The 20,509-nt window shown below is 41.0% G+C and overlaps 3 protein-coding genes across 3 annotated transcripts; 2 read left to right on the top strand and 1 right to left on the bottom strand.

The window, feature by feature from the left end:
• The first annotated feature begins 708 nt into the window (after positions 1-708).
• On the top strand, positions 709-1,804 carry LOC145458052 (uncharacterized). Its single transcript, XM_080336360.1, has 3 exons — positions 709-958; positions 1,025-1,201; positions 1,329-1,804. The coding sequence occupies exons 1-3, from the start codon at positions 868-870 to the stop codon at positions 1,628-1,630; spliced, it is 570 nt and encodes a 189-aa protein (XP_080192486.1). The 5' UTR covers positions 709-867; the 3' UTR covers positions 1,631-1,804.
• On the bottom strand, positions 1,650-9,078 carry LOC145458053 (ADP-ribosylation factor 1-like). Its single transcript, XM_080336361.1, has 3 exons — positions 8,336-9,078; positions 6,068-6,244; positions 1,650-3,765 (listed from the first exon to the last, which is right to left on the bottom strand). Exons 1-3 carry the CDS (start codon positions 8,424-8,426, stop codon positions 3,464-3,466), a joined length of 570 nt encoding a protein of 189 aa, XP_080192487.1. The 5' UTR covers positions 8,427-9,078; the 3' UTR covers positions 1,650-3,463.
• A 1,973-nt stretch (positions 9,079-11,051) lies between these two features.
• Positions 11,052-19,752, top strand: LOC145456884 (uncharacterized). Its single transcript, XM_080335020.1, has 5 exons — positions 11,052-11,239; positions 13,831-13,960; positions 14,127-15,225; positions 17,434-17,587; positions 18,744-19,752. The coding sequence occupies exons 1-5, from the start codon at positions 11,094-11,096 to the stop codon at positions 18,997-18,999; spliced, it is 1,785 nt and encodes a 594-aa protein (XP_080191146.1). The 5' UTR covers positions 11,052-11,093; the 3' UTR covers positions 19,000-19,752.
• The last annotated feature ends 757 nt before the right edge of the window (positions 19,753-20,509 follow it).

Here is a 20,509-nt window from a genome sequence, read left to right as displayed (position 1 = left end):
AACGCCAGTACGAAGCAACAGTCTGCAAAATAAAGTACCGACTTTCGTCAATGTAACATATTCTGTCAAGGTGATTGATAAATTTGGGTGTCTAGCCTAAAAGTAAGAAAAATTTGCTGCACAGCACTCTAATAGGTCTAATACACTATTGTCGTGTACATAACGGCGATGGCTTGATACCGTCGGGAAAGGAAACACCATATGTTCCACGTGACCGCGTCTAATTAAATATCCAGCATTACCGTACGGTGGTACCACAAGCTATACAACACGGCTTTTAATTGAATTGGATGATACCCAGATGTCGAATTCAGCCGGTTCGCACCGGCTCTATAGAGCCGTCTCACGAAATCTTATGAGATGAGCGAGCCGGCTACAGTCGCTTGTTACTATTTGTGACTTTTTCAAACAGAACCGGCTGAAAAAAAATTGAATCCGATCACTTCAAAAAGTCACCTCTGGTGCTTCAAAGATTATATGCGCCGGTGAATAGGATTGGCCGAGGTTAATTCAGCAGCGTATAAACCTTACTATGTTACTTCGCTAACACATCTATTATGACTGAGGAGCGTGGATGAAATCGTCATGCTAATATTAGATGTCCTGTGCTGTAATGACGAAACTTCCACGTTCCGCTACCATCGTTGCTACCACGTTGCTCACTATGCTCAGTACCGCGAAGGTAAATACAATACAATGTACCGGCGCTCAGCTGATCGCCGTAACGCACAGTCGTTTCATATTCATCGTGTTCTTATATGACGTGGCAATATTTTGTTGTGTATAAAATACAGGGAGCGCGTTTGTTTGTCACAATTCGATCAGTGAACAAGTACGAAGATTACAGAACCCAAAATCTGATAGAAAATGGGGCTTTTTCTAACGAAGCTACTGGACGTCTTGGACGGCTTTCGCGACAACCCAGCGCGAGTGCTGATGTTGGGGCTGGATAATGCAGGTAATTAAAGACTTCGCGTTATATAAATTACTACGGGACTACGGATATTCCTAAAACGAATTTCAGGAAAAACGACCGCTCTCTACAAACTGAAATTAAATGAAGTAGTTACCACCATTCCGACAATTGGTTTCAACGTTGAGACCGTGTCGCCTTGCAAAGGACTCACTCTCACGGTATGGGATGTCGGCGGTCAAACGAAGTTACGACCTCTGTGGCGACATTATTTCCAAAATAATGAAGGTGAGTGTGTAATGGGTGCAGGGGTGCAGCTGTGTACTGGCTGCACGTAACGGTCATACATTGTATTATAGCATAGGCCTACTTGAACTATACATTTTGTCTCAAATTTTTGCTGATTTTCATACAGGTCTTATATATGTGATCGATTCCAATGACCCAGAGAGAGTGGAAGAGGCGCGCGAAGAACTCTATGGAATTCTGGCAGCGGAGGAGATGCGTGGTGTTCCATTACTTGTTATGGCAAATAAACAGGACTTGCCGCTGGCCGAGCCACTTCCCAAAATCGTGGACGGCTTGTGTCTGCGAGACTTGAACAGACCGTGGCACATTCAAGCCTGCTGCGCGGTCAATGGTGATGGGATTTTGGAGGGAATGCAGAAGTTCGCAGATATGATAAAGTCATTTAAGAAAAGTAGAAATAATTGGTGAAATGACGCGGACATCACGCTTTTATTATCCGACAATTTGCTGTGAAAACGCTTTTTTCCCTTATTACGCATATATGTGTGTTCTATTTATTTATTCTTTTTTGATGTCTTCGTATTACTTCTATATATGCTACTTCGGTCGTAAATATATTTTTAATAAAAGCGGATGAATATGTAGCGGATTAAGGTGGCGAGCAGCGCAGTGGCACGAGAGAACTATAGTCGACTCAAGAATCATAGTGCCCTATATGGTGTGGACACAAGCAAATCTCACGGCTCACTGCGACTGAGCTACGTCACACTTTCCATTTGGCCAAAGGTAATTTTACAGTAATTTTTGACCGATTTGCCGAGCGCGAAAATTTATAAAATTGGTATCAATCGAAAGCCACCGCGGTACTGATTGCGAAAATATAAATTTTATTCTGCTTGTGGTTCTGGAACCCCCAAAGCCACCCTCAAATGTTGCATTGTAGCACCCGGTAGGGTGTGTTTCATTATTCGAGAGCCCAGTCCAACTACAGTACAGTCTCAACCAGACTACCACATCACTCGTGGCAATAGAAGTTTATGCTTATCCATCCCGGTTGCAAAATTAAATCTATATTTGTCTGAAGGGCATAAGGTGGGCGCTTCTGTAACTATACACCATGGCTGGATTTTCTTCAAGCTTGTGGGAAGATGAACAGAACAGTCTTAAGGCTAGACGACTCCACATGATCATAACTTCAATCATAATTTATTGTTAGTTTAATGTTGTGGTTTAATATCGGCGAGTTTAGAAGTAATCATTTCGAAACAAATACATTTGCACTTTTTCGACAAAATTAGCGGTCAATGGTGACGTAATCTTACCTCCAATGTAACTGCCAGTTAAGATTTCGAAAATAGCAGTTCGTTGCTACTGCAAAATATCGGTAAAGCCCATCTCTAGTCACCACACAATAATAAACTTCATTCGATAGCCCACATTTCAGTGTGACGTCATAAATTCGTATTTTTGAATTTTGTTGTTGTGGCGCTTTTAAAGCTAAGATTTTCGATATGCGGCTCGCGCATGAAGCAGGTCTGCCCACCCCTGTGTCAAATAAACAACAACTATATACAGCAAAACCCAACAAACACAATTGAAGCATCGCTAACGACCAGTGATTGCAAGAATGAATCAGATGAGATTAGTCCAATTTCTTGATAATTTCATCATTTGAAAACACAGCAAAATTTCCATACAGTGAAAAGATATAGGGAGGTGTCGAAATGACTTGGAGTAATCTTTCTCGCTAGAACAGGAAACAAAGATGCATCCACACTGAACGAGAAGTAACATAACATATCAAAAAAAGACAAGCGATAAAAATGTTGCCGCATGTGACGGTATAGGCGAAATCGATATGCCAAATCGTATAGCCCGGTGATATCCTGCACAGGGTGTGTGCGCGCGTGTGTTGGTCTGATTCCGAGGTGAAGAAGTCGTTGAATTAGCGGTAGAGCGGCCTCAATAGAACCGATACACAAACTTGACAATCTCTAGATTCCTCATGTCTTGTCTGTTTAGAATACTTAATTTATGGATTAGCGAATTGCTGGTTGCACATCAAGATCCTTTACAGGCAAATTTTGAAAATAGCGGATTGTTGGTTGCATGCGTGGATCCTTTACGGGCCTTAGCAAAGATAAGGAGTACCGCCTCGGAGACTCGACTATTTAAATCAATCTTATCATGACTCAGGTCAGGAACGAGTAGCTCTAACTTTTCCATCACTTATTATACAGAAAATCCTCTTGGAATGATCAAAGGATGCAATATTCATATGTTATTTGGATGATGATTAATTCAAGCTTGCCATCGCCTCTTCTTCTCTTGTTTAACCATTTGTGCGAATACCTGGAAGCCCTCGAAAACGCCGTTTCCATTGGATGCGCAAGAACCTTGAATGTGCCATTTCCTATTCAGTCTGTTTAGATCCAGTACTTGTATCATTTTAGGAACAGGCTCCGCTGACGGCAGATCTTGCTTGTTTGCGAAAACCAGCAAAGGAACATGTTCCAAATCTGGTGCTTCTAGAACCCCAACAAGCTCTTCGCGCGCTATTTCTATTCTGGCTAGATCGCTGGAATCGATGACGAATATTATCCCTGTAAAATTTATGATATTAAAAAAGTTTTGGTATGGATTATGATTCAAAAGTATGTATGGCATCAACAGTAATGTAAATGTGTGTGTGTGCCATATACCCGCAATTTCGTCATCAGCACAACACTGATGACCAATGACCATGTAATTGTGCGGTTCGAAAAGTAATGATCACCATACCTTTCACAAAACGGGTTGATGCTCTGTGAGTTGAACAATTCAACTAATTTGTAATCAGACGAATATGTAAGCGACGCCATAGGTTAAAAACGTGACCTTGCTGCACAGCGCACTGGTCGATCAGGAGTGGCGTACGCAGCGAAAAAACGTCTCCTCTCTGAAGTAGACGAGCAAATGCACGTTTTCTGGTGATGGTTTTGTCATCGTAGCGCGAAATTGGACAGTTTGTTATTGTATATGCCTGCGAATTGGAATTCATTCCAGCGCATGATCGCTTATTCTAGTAAAGATTTGCGAATGTAAATAGACAAATTCATCAAAGCAGTCCACAACGTCGTTGTAGTCCGCAAACAATTGTCGCGCTACGAGCTTATCAATGCGACGTCCGACCCGCGGGTTGTTGTTGTACGTGGGGTTAATGGTGCTTGACTACTATGGTCTTGTGCACCAGGCCACTTCGAAAATTATATATACCGCAAAATTAAATTGATCGGGTGACGAATGCGAATTCAACAACATAACCCCCCCCCCCCCCCCCCCCCGGTGTTGGATATAATAAGAGGGCAGCAATTAGTGATTCGATGCTCGCTTTCCAGTTTGCAATCATCAGTTGTGTGTCTGTGTATTCATTCTTGTCTGCTTGATACAATTGTATTCTTGAATTGTAGCGCAATGTCACTTGTAAGCACGTAGTTTAATTTGGTTCTGATACGGCGCATTGTACACTTGTACAGTACATTGCGTTGAATTAAGTTGTCAAATATTGATGCAACACCAGATTCACAGTGGCACTTATTCTGAGTTTATTAGATTTGTTTCAAGGCGAACCTTCTATATTCCATTAAACTTGAACGACGACGGACAGACTGGTAACGAGTGCACCAATATCGAATTTGAAACAATTGGGTATTTGGTAGAAAGTGGGTTTCTACTAGTAAGGTCGCGACATGAGCTCATTTCTGCAGATACACTTAAACAAATCGCACCCTTTCAAGATCAGATTAGACTGTATGACTTGGTATTAACGAGCGCAGTGCCGGTATTAAAACGTCATGTCACTGTTTTAATGCTGTACAACGTGTTAATCAGGAATCTGTGTACAATTGTACATAGCAATGGCATGGGGTAAAGTGCGTTCTCGTGCGGCTATGACGTCATCGACTGACGACACGAAGTAATTACCATGTCACAAGATTTCGCACACCCACACAAAATGACAGTTCCGTGCGTAGGCTACAACCGAACCATTGGATAGTTTTCGAGGTTGGAGCCGGGGCTGGAGCCGGGGCTGGAGCCAGAGCAGTGATATGAATGAGTTCCGGAACTGGAGTCGGAGCTAATGTAGGATAGATGAGCCGGAGCTGCAGCTGTAGCAGTTTGAAATTTACGACTGCTCCAAAGCCCTGATAAGAGGTCATTCACCCTTTTCCTGAGACCGCGAAGGCTTTGACACATAAGAAAAACTAATTTTGTTATTATGCAATACGCATACAGAAGTGTATAAAATATATGACCGAATACAAATTTTGGCAGGGGAACATTAGTTACGTGGGGTTGCTAAAATGGGTCACGCAATGAAGAAGGTTAAAAGCCACTTCTCTACAGTTTCTCACAGTGCAATATGTATACAAAGAAAGATATATATCAGTGGATTCACTGACTGATAGTTGTCGTGACCTCATTATTCGGCAGCACATACTTGTGTGAGCTGTTTGTTTTTCGCGGATGAGTCTTGTATTGTATCGCCTGTGAAATTACTAATCTCCGACAGTCACATGGAATACTCGCTCCGCATTGCTACACCGTCCATTTTTGGACTAGGACAATGCAAACTCTGGAATTGGACAATGAAACCATGTCACGTAAGCCTATCCCTACAGGCCTACACCACCGCTCACCATATACGAGACGGGGATATTTATGCACTATATGCAGTATGCAGTATGCACGCACAACATAGTCATAGAGCGGCATTGCAGCATAAGCCTACCTAGATATAATCTTTTTCTCTAAACAACTACACTTCGAAAATATTATCAAGAGGATCAGTACCGCATCTGTCATAAATACCTCGTGAGTTGTGAGTATAATCTACTTATTAGTGAAACTATAAGTCTGACTGACCATCAGCGTCGTGGTAATAATGCCTCCAAAGTCGTCGAATGATTTCTTGTCCACCCACATCCCAAACAGTTAGCGATAGTCCTTTGCATGGAGATACTTTTTCGACATTAAAGCCAAGAGTAGGTATGGTCGACACAGTTTGATTCAATTTCAATTGATAAAGAGTAGTTGTCTTTCCTAGAAGAGAATGATTATATAATCCGGTTGGAAACCGTGTTGTGTATGTACAGTGTACACTTGTACAGTGTACACCAGAGGTCTCAAACACGCGGCCCGCGAGAACATTTTGGGCGGCCCCGACGGCATTTGGGGATTTCAAGTATTCAACAATATATTTGAGTGCCACATATCTTTTATAGATATAAGAACTTGAGGTTCACCCTAAAACTACTATAAAAAGCACTGAAATCTCAACAAACTACACTATCACATCACTTTTAAAAGTCACCATGTGGTAGAAGATCAGCTATTACTTCACATTTTTAGTTCATGATGATAAAATATGACCCGTTGATGATTCGTGACTGAAAGTTGTGATTTGGTTTGGTGCGAGCTTTCGCAAAATGACTCGATTTCGGATTGACTGGGTGAGTGAATAAAAATGACTCGAGCTGAGTCGGGTCAAACGTTAAAATCAGAGAAGAACTTGCGACTCGGAACGGTGACTTAGTAATCCTACGGACGCAACAATCTATGAAACTGTCATGGGTAATAGCAGTGGTGGCCATACGAACGGGGGGGGGGGGCTGGACGAGACTTACCGGGGGCGCCCCTATAAGCATCTAACCGTAACTTATGGGGGGCTCCGCCCCCCAGAACCCCCTTTCGCATCTCTTATTATTATCTATCTTTCACCACGCTCAGGTTCGATCGGGGGCTGGATTCGGCCATGTCTATTATTGCATGTGTGCAAGGATAGACTACATCAAAACTAAGTAATTCTACCGCATGCAGAGACGTGATGATTATCGGGATACGGGACTTTTCTAACAAATGCACAGATTTGATGATGATTGACACATCTGTACGGAATCATATTCTTGCTTGGTACACGGATTTCCATGTTTATTCGTTATTATCCTTGAAAAAGGTGCATCATTCAAATAGGGGGGGGGGGGCCTTCGACCAGGGGGGGGGGGCGGGCGACCGCCCACCTCGCCCACCCCAAAAGCCACCATTGGGTAATAGTAATATATCAAAAGGTCGTAGCTTGCGTTGTGTAGGGTATAGCTATCTTATCAGGTCAGTATGGCAACTATCGGCATTATGTGACCCCCGTGACGTACAGTTGGTTACATGCTGGTGTTGTTTGTTCTCTTAATCCATGTTACTATCGGTGGCGAGTAAGGTATTAGTACGGTCCACAGCGGTAACACCAATGAATTCATCGGCGATTGGACATTTCTATTCCAGGGGTTCTTAACCAGGGTCCACATCAGGAGGTACGAGATGCATTGTGGAATTGTGCCTATATGCTGTGGAATATTTTCTTGGCCAATTTATTCAACTGGGAAATGGTGTTCGCGCTAGGCGCGAATTTATGTGAGGGCTTCCTTACGAGAAATCTTATTGGAAGCACGAGGGGTAAGATCGCTAAAGTTAAGAAACAATGTTATTACTATGGCTCAATAATTATTATATTCAAGTTGATATGTTCCAATAATAATCGAAGGCAAAATCTGACGCTGATTATTTGACTTTGGCAATGACAGTAACAATAGTTTACTTATCACGACTATATATCAAAACCCGGATTAGGCTACACCGCTCAAATGCTCTGATATCAGATCAATCTTCAGTAGATTTTAAGATAGTCTACATAAAATCTTTGAGAGGGGACTTATAACAATCGAGACTAAGGACAAAGGGGACTAATAACAATTGGCCCAGCCAAAGATCTAGCACAGCATTATTGACTTCCCTAAATTTTCGAAGACACCCCTGCATCAACTTTATCAGGTGAATCTGATCAAATGGGCTGAGGAAGGATAAAAATTTGATAGTAATATGTGAAACTATGCTAATAATATTGACGAAATATAGGTCGTGATTTACAAATTATTCATCAAATTTAAATAATTACTTCTGCTGGAGGACCGCAGGACGCGGACCAAATTCGGTCACGAATAAATGGTTTACATATGCTTGGCTGCCAATAGTCAAATGAACTGCAGTGATGTTCAGTCGACCTTGATCCCGCATATCATGTATGGATGAAAGCAGCTTATTACGCGCTCATGGTTGATAAGTGCTGAAAATTTATCTCACCTGCGCCATCGAGACCCACCATTACGACTAAAGCTGGATTATCCTTAAAGGTATGAAAAGCGTTTATTATCCTCGAAATATAATAACCCATATCCGTAAGTGTTTCTTCTAGTATAGTCTTTTCTTCTTCTAGTTTCCAGTCTACAATTAATCTCAAACTAATCTTGAAAACCAGTGTACTAGATATAGTTTTGCTCAATTGAGCTATATATGAGACAATTAGTCACATTAGTCACGCTGGTATACCGTAGAATCCGATATGATTAATCTTGTATCTGCGAAGCAGTTTCGCAATAGACGAATAATTTTACTTCCAGTGGGAATTACTTATGCAGTACTTAAATACGAAAGTGACATCTACAATTAGAAAAACCAATGAATACAGAATCAAACCTACAGCATAATTGCACTCACTAACAAATATACTCTGTAGGTACAGCTATGATCACAATGCACCTGATGCACAATGCACCTGCACTTGAAGTTGCACCGAAATTGTGTGGCAAAATCCATGTTCAGTAGGCCTACTGTTGGATATCTATACCTATACTATTTACAAATCAGCCTTCCGTGCGTGACTCGGTACCAAGATGAATATTCCATTACAGCATTTGCACGTTTTCATCAAGTCCTGCGGAAAGCTTACGAAGCCGATATTCACGTTCCTACATTTTACTCCGTTTCAGGTAGCGTGACATGAGATTTAATTGTATAGGGTGAATTTACCTCTGGCTTGTGTTGGAAATCAGACTTCCAACTGTTAAAGCGATAAATGTTGGACACTGCATAATTGAACAGTTGAACACGCAATGCAGATGCCGATACAGTGAAGAAATTATTGTTATTATTATTGTTACACAATGGCTCTTATCGCATTTTTCAAGCTATGTGCTGCCACGACAGGAATCGTGATAATGTTCATAGTGTCTTTGCTTTTTCGAAATCTTGGGGACGGCTTTCATTCTCTTCTCCCAGTCAATCTTCAGTCTCTCTCTCTAGCATTCGTCCACATCGTTGTCTCAGCTGCCGACTTGTATCACGACCTGTTCATATGCATAGCATGCCTGCATTGCATAATGCATATATTGCATTCTCGGTAATGTCCATTCTCGGTGGTGTCCATTCTCGGTAATGTCCATTCTCGGTATTGTCCATTCTCGGTGATGTCCATTCTCGGTATTGTCCTTCTCGGTAATAGCATTCTCGGCAATAGCATTCTCGGTATTGACCGGACACCCTTTCAGTCTGGGCTTTTCAATAGTGAGATCGGCGATGAGGAGCCCAGAGAAACCTCCGACACGTAGAAGTTGGTCAGAACCGGGATTCGAACCCACTTCCATTGGTGCGTAACCAACTGCGCCACTCGCGTCCCGCCCAAAGCCCCCCCCCCCCCGTTAAATGAAATTGCTACACGATAAACCAGGATAATAGTGAGGACTAAGGAGAGACCATCGCAATGGGGTCATAAACAAGAGAAACGACACACCAAGTATCCGTTTGCGGGAACTTTTAAGGCAAACGCCGCAAACACGAAACAGTGTATACTGTATAGCTTTGCGGAACAAACTCTTTAGCACGAAGCCCCGCTGGTTCTAGTAATATTACGTCCGAAATAATAATACTAATAAATAATACCCAAGGCATTTCAGGTGTCAAAAGGAGCATTTTATATTTATAAAAACGAAAGTATTACAAAGTATGTAAAATGTATCAAATATGGTATAGGTATGAAAAATTTCAAATATGGTCTGGAGAAAGTTAGTCAGGTATATGGAACATGGAAATTTCTCGTACCATACCATATCAAACCGAACCATATACTATACACTGCGGACTACGCCTTGCAAAATTCCTAATTATGCTCAAATGTTCTCAACTCGAATTTATAATCCACCAACAGATTTGAAATATTATCGTCACTTCACGAGTTACGGCAAATTAGGATCGACATGGCATTCATGATTTTTATCGTAGATCCCCATTGCAAAATGTGCCGAATTGAATGTTAATTTGTTGTCTTTGATCCTCTTTTATGACCAAAATATTACCGCATTCACTAATAAATTCGTGTTTTCCCGTAACCGTAATTTCCGATTATTGAGCCTTGTATTTCCTTATTGCGTCGAGATGTTATTTCAAGCGATGTCATTCTTGAACGCCATTATTGACAGTGTTGCATTTCTTTGTACCATATCATTGCAAAAGGCCAACAGGTGATATGCACCTAATTTTTTGTTTAATAAACAGCAACAGCAGCGACAACAACATCATCAACAACAACCATGCCCTGCAGGCATATACCCTATGCCTATAGCCCTCAGAGTTCGTAAAGTGTACTCTGTAGAGTGCAGTTGTACGTACAGTCGTACACACTACACAACATAAACATATGTATCAACCGCAGCTTATAATAGAGGAGTGGTCTGATGCGGTATGTTTCAGATGTGATTCTCACAGTAGGTATAGCCACTTTTCGGTGGTGCTTTTAGACCAGTGCTAAATATTCGGCTTTGCTCGATATCTCGAAGCTCGTCAGTGTGAGTTTATATGCACGTTATTGCTATTTAGTGGATATTTTACCCAGTATCTTATCTGCGGAGCATATATAGTGCGTGATCTGAAAATCACCAGTTGACTTTTTATAGTTCGTTGCTGATTTCCCTCAATTCAATCACCGCGCTTATAAGTTGGCTATATTTCATCATCGTCCAAAAGATGACCATATGTATTATATAACATTTGTATTGGTAATTATTTTATGAATACTAGGTTTATAATAATGCTTGCAAATATAAGCAAAACGAGAGTGCGTTATAACGGAGATAGTGAAAGCGTTCAATATCTTGCAACAGATGACGAAACAGACCAGAGCAGTCGCAGCAACTGCTGCATATTCTGTAGCAGGTACGAATCCATTTTTTGCATGAAAACGATAAACAGGAGACTTCGCACGGGCTTCATTATGCATATTAATTTAGACCAACCGTCTCGACTTGCTCATGCCTATATTGTCAAATTGAAGCGAGTATTTTGGGAATTACTATACCCATATATAGGTAATAAGGAGGTTTACTATTAATAGTGAACAGAGAAACAAATTGACATTCGCGCGTTTTAGAGATAAACACTAAAGCAGGGGTCACCAACACGCAGCCCGCGGGCCGCATGTGGCACGCGAGGTCATATTTTTCGGCCCGCGACCTGATTTGAAATTTCGGAAGAACGCTTATAGTAAAGTATTTTGAAATGCGGAAATCGATTTCAGTTTGAACATATTGTGGTTGTTCTTCAAAGTAGGCTATTATCCTGTGCCCAACTTCACTATTCCGCATTAGCTGATACGGCTTCGGCAATAGTAATAGCATTCCATGGAGAAATAATTTTCTGATATGAATGGGCAATGGGCATATTGCCTGGACGTGCATGTGCATTGTGCAATGGCCCACCACTGCCAAAGGCCGAGACGCTTAGAAAACGACTTCGGGATCCATAAAAGACTATGCTTTGGGAGGAGATAGTTTTTCAGCAAGTAGCCTACCGTGTTTAGCTAACCCCAATATCGATTCTTTATAGTCCAGGAGAGGCCAATCCGTGACGGTAGAAGGAAAATTATGCGGCCGTAGACACTTAATTCGATTAGGATGTGTTGGCGGCCGTCACTATGCAAATTGAATTTACGTATTGACTCTCAAATCTTTGAGAGGGGACTTATAACAATCGGTACTAAGGACAAAGGGGACTAATAACAATTGGCCTAGCCAAAGATGTAGCACAACATTATTGACTTCCCTAAATTTTCGAAGACACCCCTTCATCAACTTTATCAGGTGAATCTGATCACATGGGCTGAGAAAGGATAAAAATTTGATAGTAATATGTGAAACTATGCTAATAATATTGACATAATTCACTCATGAATATGAAAACATTTTCGCGCTTCGCGCGATTAGAGAATGGATCACTGTGTCTATACATATTGTGATTCGTGACCACTCACGATTTCGGTGTGCAATGAGCATAGTAAGCCGATTTCAGTAAATAGTCAAGTCCGGACTTCACCGGCAATGGGAAATTGGACATGGATGGACAGTTTAACGTGGGATTTGACCTCTAGAGTTCATTACGACTATATGCACTGAAATGCGGCCGCAGGCTATATAAGTAAACGAAATGCGGCCGTGAAGGTTGCCCCCCCTGCTTTAGTTGCTGGAGAGTGTTGTCAGGTATCGTGCGGAGGTCATAGTTCGAAATAGAATGATAGTGACGATCATGATTTTTTGTTGTATTTGTATTTCTTCAATAAAATATTATTTCATTTGTGGTAACATTCCCGTTGCCGATGTTAGAGATCACAGCGTTGTACTGACTTACAGTTATCAAAACGTGGCTGTTAAACTGCATTGCCTAATTTCATCTCGATATTGAAATTATGCGGCCCGCGGCCTCTACAGATTTTGAAATGTGGCCCGCGACCCGCTTTGAGTTGGCAACCCCTGCACTAAACATATATGGATACCAGTTACATCGAGTAAATTAAGCCTACCATGACTTTCGACCACATGGTCATTGGGCACCGTAACGAAGGAGCATTATAAAACTGTTTGGGATATTTCCGACTACTACACATTTGAATGGAGATGCTAATCTTCTCTTCAATTCACATGGAAATGCAAAAGCAATGTTATGCCCTGATACTCTTTTATAATAAATATCGCCATACGTATATTACATTAGGGCTCTTCAAAAATGACTTTTTTTCTCAAATCGTCCTGGCTACTTGATAAAATTGTTAGGTTACCTAATTTAAGCCTACACATAAAATTTGGTTCAATTCCAGCCAGTAACCGCTTTGCTACAGGAGAAGAAAGTTTCTATTTATTATATGAAAATAAATAATAAAAATTTTTAAAACTTTCTGTTCACCCCATGAAAGTGTTAGGCTGTCTATAGAAACGATGCTCACCAAATTTCGTTCAATTCCAACCATTGGAAGCGGAGTTATTGTCGTCGAAAAATTTGGATTTGAATAAAATAGTATTTACGGTGACCGATTCTTTGTTTATTTATTATAGTTGTGCTCACCGTAAATACTATTTTATTCAAATCCGAATTTTTTGACGGCAATAACTCCGCTTCTACTGGTCGGAATTGAACGAAATTTGGCGAGCATCGTTTCTATAGACCGCCTAACACTTTCATGGGGTGGACAGAAAATTTTCAAATTTTTTATTATTTATTTTTATATAATAAATAGAAACTTTCTTCTCCTGTAGCAAAGCGGTTACTGGCTGGAATTGAACCAAATATTGTGTGTAGGCTTAAATTAGGTAACCTAACAATTTTATCAAGTAGCCAGTACCATTTGAGAAAAAAAGTCATTTTTGAAGAGCCCTAATATTACATATCAATAACAATCTAATTTATTCCAAGACGCATGTCATTACTGATAATTTGGTAACTGCATTTGTTGGTTATGAATCAGTTATATGTTTCAGAACGTACCGATGTATCGAACGTACGGTGCTGTGCTTGACGGTAATTATGTCTACGATGGCGTTAATCATCAGCGTTATGAGCTACTCCTGCATCGATGTAAATCTACCACCAAATTTTGATATACAATCGGTAAGTGCAACTCAAGACGACAAAATATATAAACAAACTTGTATGGGGTAATTCTGATAAGCGTCGTAAGACATCAATTTGAATGTTATGGCACTTTAGCGGCCTTTTGTGACGTTCGAGAACTACTGTATTGTCTGAAACATTAAGCACAATCTCTTGTTGACAGTATACTCAGCTACTATCAGAGGATAATATGAACCTTCCGGTGTTGCCTAACAAAACGAGGAATCAGGAAATGCTTGACCTCCGACACGAAAATCTCAAAGGAAGCGCAAATAACAGCGAAGCGTCTGGTGAACATGGTGGGAATGATAGCAGTATCGCCTCCACCGTAACTCCGAAACACAACGGGTTGAAGGATAATGGTTCAAGATTGGAATTTTCTTCGTTGAATTTCACGGCACACTTCATGATTATCAACCAATCGTTGTCCATGCTCGAATTAAAACAAAGCAATAAATTAACAGAATTAGCACGCAGTTTAAGAAATTATACTAAAAATGAATTGGACGGTATCCGCGTCCACGTGGAGGAATTGATTGCGTCTATCACAGAACAAGAATATAATTTCAATTCGTCACTGCAAAAATTTGCGACTCAACGAGATCAAGACAAGGAGTTTAAACGAACGTTAAATGAAGACATTATCGATATTCAAGTGTTTCGGAAAAATATTGAACAGAAAATGAGCTATATCTCCCAGCAAATTGCACTTGTAAATACCACCGCAGAGGAATGCAATAATAGAATTCTTGAAATAACGTCGGCTGTATCCGATCTGCGTCATGAGATGGCAGAGCATAACAGCACACAAGACGACTCCATGCATCGAATAACAAATCATATCGACGAACTACATACAAAACTGACAACTGAATTGAATGACGTCAACTTGAAAAATGCCAAAGTGATGAGCAAAATAAAATCGTTACAGGGGAGTTATGGGGACACGCGACGCCGAGGGAACGATGATCATCAACGGTTGATCTTATTTGAAATCAAGTTTCGCGATTTTGAGCTTAACAACAATCGTTCGTTCGCCATTCTCGGACGGACGACGCAGAATTTGAGTGACGTACTTGGGGCTACGTCGCGAAAAGTCGAAAATAACCTTCATTCGACGAATACATCTATCCGAAAACTGCAACAGAGTTTGACGAGCCTAAATTCGAAAATAAACGGTTTCGAAATCGACATTCAGGAATGCAAGGCCACTTCGGAATCGTTGTTAGCTTGGCTAACCGACATTGCAGACACCGTGGCTGGTACGGTATAGGCTATACTATAGATATAGAGAGAGATTGACTTGGCGCGCATATTCACGGTGCGTATAGTACATACACGGTTGTCATAGCAATACAAACGAGAATTGTGTTATCAAATATAGATCCAGTCTAATTGAATGCCACGCCCGAACCTGACCACGACTAGTCCCCATATAAACTTTTTTTAGCTTATAGGTAACAAAACAAGTGATTGAGATCATTACTGAGTTTGAATATGTATAGCTGATTCAGTAATGGTGCGTCTTGAGATTATTCTGGTAGATATTGAGAAATCCGCATGTGTCACAATCATCATTATATTAATTGTTCGTATATTTTATGTCCAAGTCCATGTCCATGTCCAGTCCATTGTCCATCACGGGCTCGGTAGGAGATGCCAATAAGGCAATGATAGATTTGGCCCTACCCATATTGACTTCTCATGCATTATAGATTTAGCATAAGTGTGTATCGTAGGCAGTGTAGCGTAGGATTTTATTACCTTTGAAAATTTGCATGTCAGAACATAGAGCAACAATACCGCAATACCGCAACATCACATGAACCGCACTTCAAGTTCGTCACATAGCAAGAGCATATACAGAGAGGATCTCGTAGGCCTAATAAATCAAACCCAGAAGCTGAAAACCGGTTGATCACTTTAGTACGCTGTAGAAGTCACAATTGTTTAGTGGGGCCGGATTTGGTGCACAAGTACACTTATACTTGCAAGCAGGGCCGTAACAGCACTTCGTCAGGCCCCCCCCAAAACTTTGGTCTTGGGCCCCCCAGAGGGTTATAGACCGAATATCTGGGGGGCTTCGCCCCCCAGACCCCCCTCTGGCGATACCCTGTTTACCACTATTCATCATATTGTTGGGACTTTGTTTAGTGAATGAGCTTTTGTCGCCTAAGCGCGCGAAGCGCGAAAAATTCTACAAATTATGATTGAATCGGTCAGTATGATCGGGAATTGCATATATATCATTATCAATTTTTATCTTCTCTCTGCTCACGTAATCAGATTTGCCGGTAGAGCTGAGTGAGGTGTGTTTGAAAAGGTAGGACTTCTCAATAATAATTAAACATCTTCGGGCGTACCCATTGGCAGGAACGAAACAGTACCTCGTCAGGCCCCCAAAAACGTGGGTCTTGGGCTCCCATAGGGTGTAAAACGACCCCCCCCCCATCATGTTGTTCGCGTTTGTCACGAAATCATCTGTACTGTATTGTGAGGCAGCGCGAGGCGCGAAAATTTTCGAAAATTTATGATAAAATCGGTCAATCAGATCGGCGATTGCATATATATTATGCTATCAATTTATTGTCCTCTCTACTGACGTAATTAGATTCACCGGTAGAGCCGAGTGAAGTGTCTTGAAAACGGGAGGGCCCATAAATAATATTAAACATCTTCGGCGGGCGGACCCTTTGATGACTTCGTTACATGATGTTATTTCGTGACTTCCAGTCTGCTATAACAAAAAATATAGAATCGCCCAAACGTGAGCTTCTAAACTAAGAGACGCACACGATTTGAAATTGGTATTTCTTCACTGGCATAAAATTTTTACGAGCGGGATGGTATTTGTCTTGTGAGGTTCAGATTGCAAAGACAGCAACATTCGGTGCCAGTCATTTGGGCGCCTATATGGCCAATTAAACCTATATGTATTTTGTATATATAACGAAGTCTTCGGTCAGCATAAGGGCATATACCTTTTCGGCCAAGGTTTTTTCGCTGCCGAACGTTCTGGCAGACTTCTTGGAGTCGCATGTTATACGGCCCAAAACATGATTGTATGTCTTGGTTGGTCGCGGCGCGGTAATGGCCCAATACCCAATAATAAAAACAAATGGCTACTCGAATTCGCGCGCAGCGCGAAAAAATTTTGAAATTATTGCATAAATTTTGAAAAAATACTCTATGATTTATGCTAATTCACGAAATAAATTTGGGCCCCCTTCGAGCTCGGCCCCCCCCCAATTGGGGGGTTTGGGGTGCGGCAGTTACGGTGCTGCTTGCAAGGGACATATAGGCTACCAATTGGAGACGCATTATATCGAATTATGATCGCTATCTCATTCTATATACTTTACTCGGCTTACAGCTGTAGGTTTGCGATTTTATAATAAAGAGGGTGGGCGTTTTGCGGGGGTGATGTACAAAGTATCGGTTTATTCTTATGCCCCTAAATTTATTCGCAGGAAAGGCTGATGTCGGTTGGATTCAGGCACCGAACGGCTTTTCATATCATATATCGTTGAGCACGTTTCGACGATGGAGCGATGCTCAAAAATATTGCAACAACTTGAATGCGACATTAGCATATCTTGGGCCAGGGAACGGCAATATGACAACGTAAGTATCTCTGACAATGTAGGCTACATAAACGTTGCATTCGTCGAATCAAATTGTTTATAGTGCCCTCAATTTGGAGTATATGTTGCCCGGCTGCACGCAGTGTTGGGATGACTCGAGTCATGACTTGACTCGAGTCAGACTCGAGTCACCTTTTCCGCATGACTTGACTTGACTCGAGTCACTTTGCCAAAATGACTTGACTTGACTTGACTCGGCGAATCAGAAATGTGGATTGACTCGTGACTCGGAGCAAAATTCACGAGTCAATTTCAAGTCATAAAGTAATCGGTGTCGATAAAAATCACTGTATCTTGGATATGCTCGGATTGTTCGCGAAACGCTTGCGTAACCCGTGAGACTGAGAGCGACCAATCATTCAATAAGCGTGCATTTCACCGAGCCTCGATTGTTCTCTCACAAATAGATTGACTGCAAACGAAGTGATTGAAGCTTAAAGCTTACGTTGTCGTAACTCTAGTGGTAAAGTAATAGAATAGCAAAATGTCTATTTCTGTTCTCATCTTACCTTAACCAAACCGATTGTTTTATTGAAATTGAAGTCGAATATAGTTTCAATAGTCCTCAACCATTGGCGCAGGCTCGAATGGTATCATATCTATTTGTAAATGGGTAACGTATTGCCTTATCAATTCGTTTCCCTATTCTCTATTTTGGCTGGTAAATATAAACTGAGGCTATGCAATTACGTAGTGTAACAGTTCTACGTATATGTGAGCGATAAAGCGCCTTCTTGCGTTTATATTTAACTTTATATTCGTTCATCGGTTCGGAATCAATGACCAATGACCACTCAAACTGTATTCCAGACAGCTAGCAAATTGCAATGACGTAATCATGCCTCATACATACATCGAAAAGGCAACTTGACTTGAAATTTGACTTGACTCGTGACTTGACTTGACTTGACTCGACTTGACTCGAGTCACCTCCCAAAATCGAGTGTCTTGACTTGACTCGAGTCACCTTTGAAAATCGATTGACTTGACTTGACTCGAGTCAAAATGTGCAATGACTCGAAATGACTCGTGACTCGAAGGTAGTGACTTGATCCCAACACTGGCTGCACGTGACGTAATAAAAAATATGCCGAACAGCAGGCACTGTAAACATCATCTGGGATGTATATTTACAGCTTCTTACACAACAACATCGTAGAGCCACGCGGGATTCACGCTTGGATCGGACTGACCGATTTCAACAAAGAAGGGATTTGGAAATGGATCGACGGGAGACCGCTGTCGTACTCGAATTGGGCATATGGTCAACCTAACAATGTGAAAAATCAGGATTGTGTGGAAATCGGCAAAACATCGGGCGAGTGGAATGATCAGTGGTGCAACATCCCATCTCGCAGAGTGTCTCCCAACGTGGCGCTCTGCGAAAAATGATCCAGCGAAATTTACGAAATGGAATTTTGAGAATTCCAATTGTGAGATTACACTACAGCAGTTGTTCTCAACCTTTTTGGCTTCACGGACCCCTTTTGGACCGTCACGGGACCCCCAAACTTTAGTTCAAATTTAGCTCAACTATCGCGCAACTGTCATCTGTCCTGTGTAAATATTAACAGCATGCTAATGATAAACAGCTACGAAATGACTTTTCTTGAAAATAACATCATACTATTTGAGTAGAAAAGGGCTAGCCTTTCATTATTTCAAAGCGAATTCTGTAGCTGCATTTCTTGAAATCCGCGGTCATGCTTTGAAAATACGCGCCATCGTTTTGATATGAACGAGTGTTGAAATCCATTTTCACAAAGGTTGAAGCGAATGAAATAATAACGCTTCGGACGACACCTTGGGTTTCATCCAGGGATATATATCCCTGGTATGATCGCAAAATATATCGCAAGATATTTCATAAACATATAACGTCCGGCCTAGTCATTACTATCTAGCAGCTCATCTTGAAGTTATTCTGCAAACAATTTTGCAAACAATTTTTTAATACCCCAGCAAAACGTCTATAAACAGTAATATGTTTGTATCAGTAGGCTATTGGCAATTTGGCAATTAAAATGAGTTTACACAGTAGAATATTTCATCTCAGACGGCCGTTCTGTTTAAGTGAGTTCTAAATTTTTAGCAGTTATGAAGCGAAACTGCCTCGTTATTTCTCTAATTGAAAAAAAATACAAATTAGGGTATCAACGTCAACGTCTTTGGGTATTATCATCATATAGGTCTTGTATTTCATTTTGTAATAAGTACTTGGTGTCAAAAGCTTAGAACAGTGATTCCAAACTATTTATATATTCTCATTATTGCGTCACAATTTGGCCTTTGGCTTTGAATCTAACTCATGCGTTGTGTTATTTACTTTATCGTGCCGGTTGCTCTTGATAAGAGGCAAGCGAAAAGTTCTTCGAATGAATAAACGTTTCTATGAATGTACTGTTGAAAGCTGTAATCACGGTTTTGTTTATTTAGTACTCTGTCGATGCACAGATCATGTTGTGGACCAATCTAGTAAAGCAGAGGTCTCAAACACGCGGACCGCGAGACCATTTTGTGCGGCCCGCGGCGGCATTTTGGATTTTTAAGTATTCGACAATATTTAACTGCAAAATATATATTTTTTTATTTGAGAACTGGAAATTCGTTCCAAAACTACTCCAGAAGCCTGAAACTACTCATCAAACTTAACTATTACATCATTTTCAAAAGTTACCACGCAGTAGAAGAGCAACTACTACGTCACACTACTTGTTTATGGTGGTAAAACATGACCCGCTGATGAATCGTGACTGAAAATTGAGATTTGGACTTGGCGCGAATGTTTGTAGAATTACTCGATCCCGGACGCAATGTGTGATAAAACAAAAAATGACTTGAGTTGAGTCGGGTCAAACGTTATAATCAGAGAAGGAATTATTGTGACTCAGAACCCCGTGAC

Source organism: Botryllus schlosseri, chromosome 15 (genome assembly GCF_051294905.1).
Source record: "Botryllus schlosseri isolate E-star chromosome 15, Bs_hap1, whole genome shotgun sequence".
In the NCBI taxonomy this organism is placed as follows: domain Eukaryota; kingdom Metazoa; phylum Chordata; class Ascidiacea; order Stolidobranchia; family Styelidae; genus Botryllus; species Botryllus schlosseri.
This window is presented reverse-complemented; position numbering and strand designations above follow the sequence as displayed.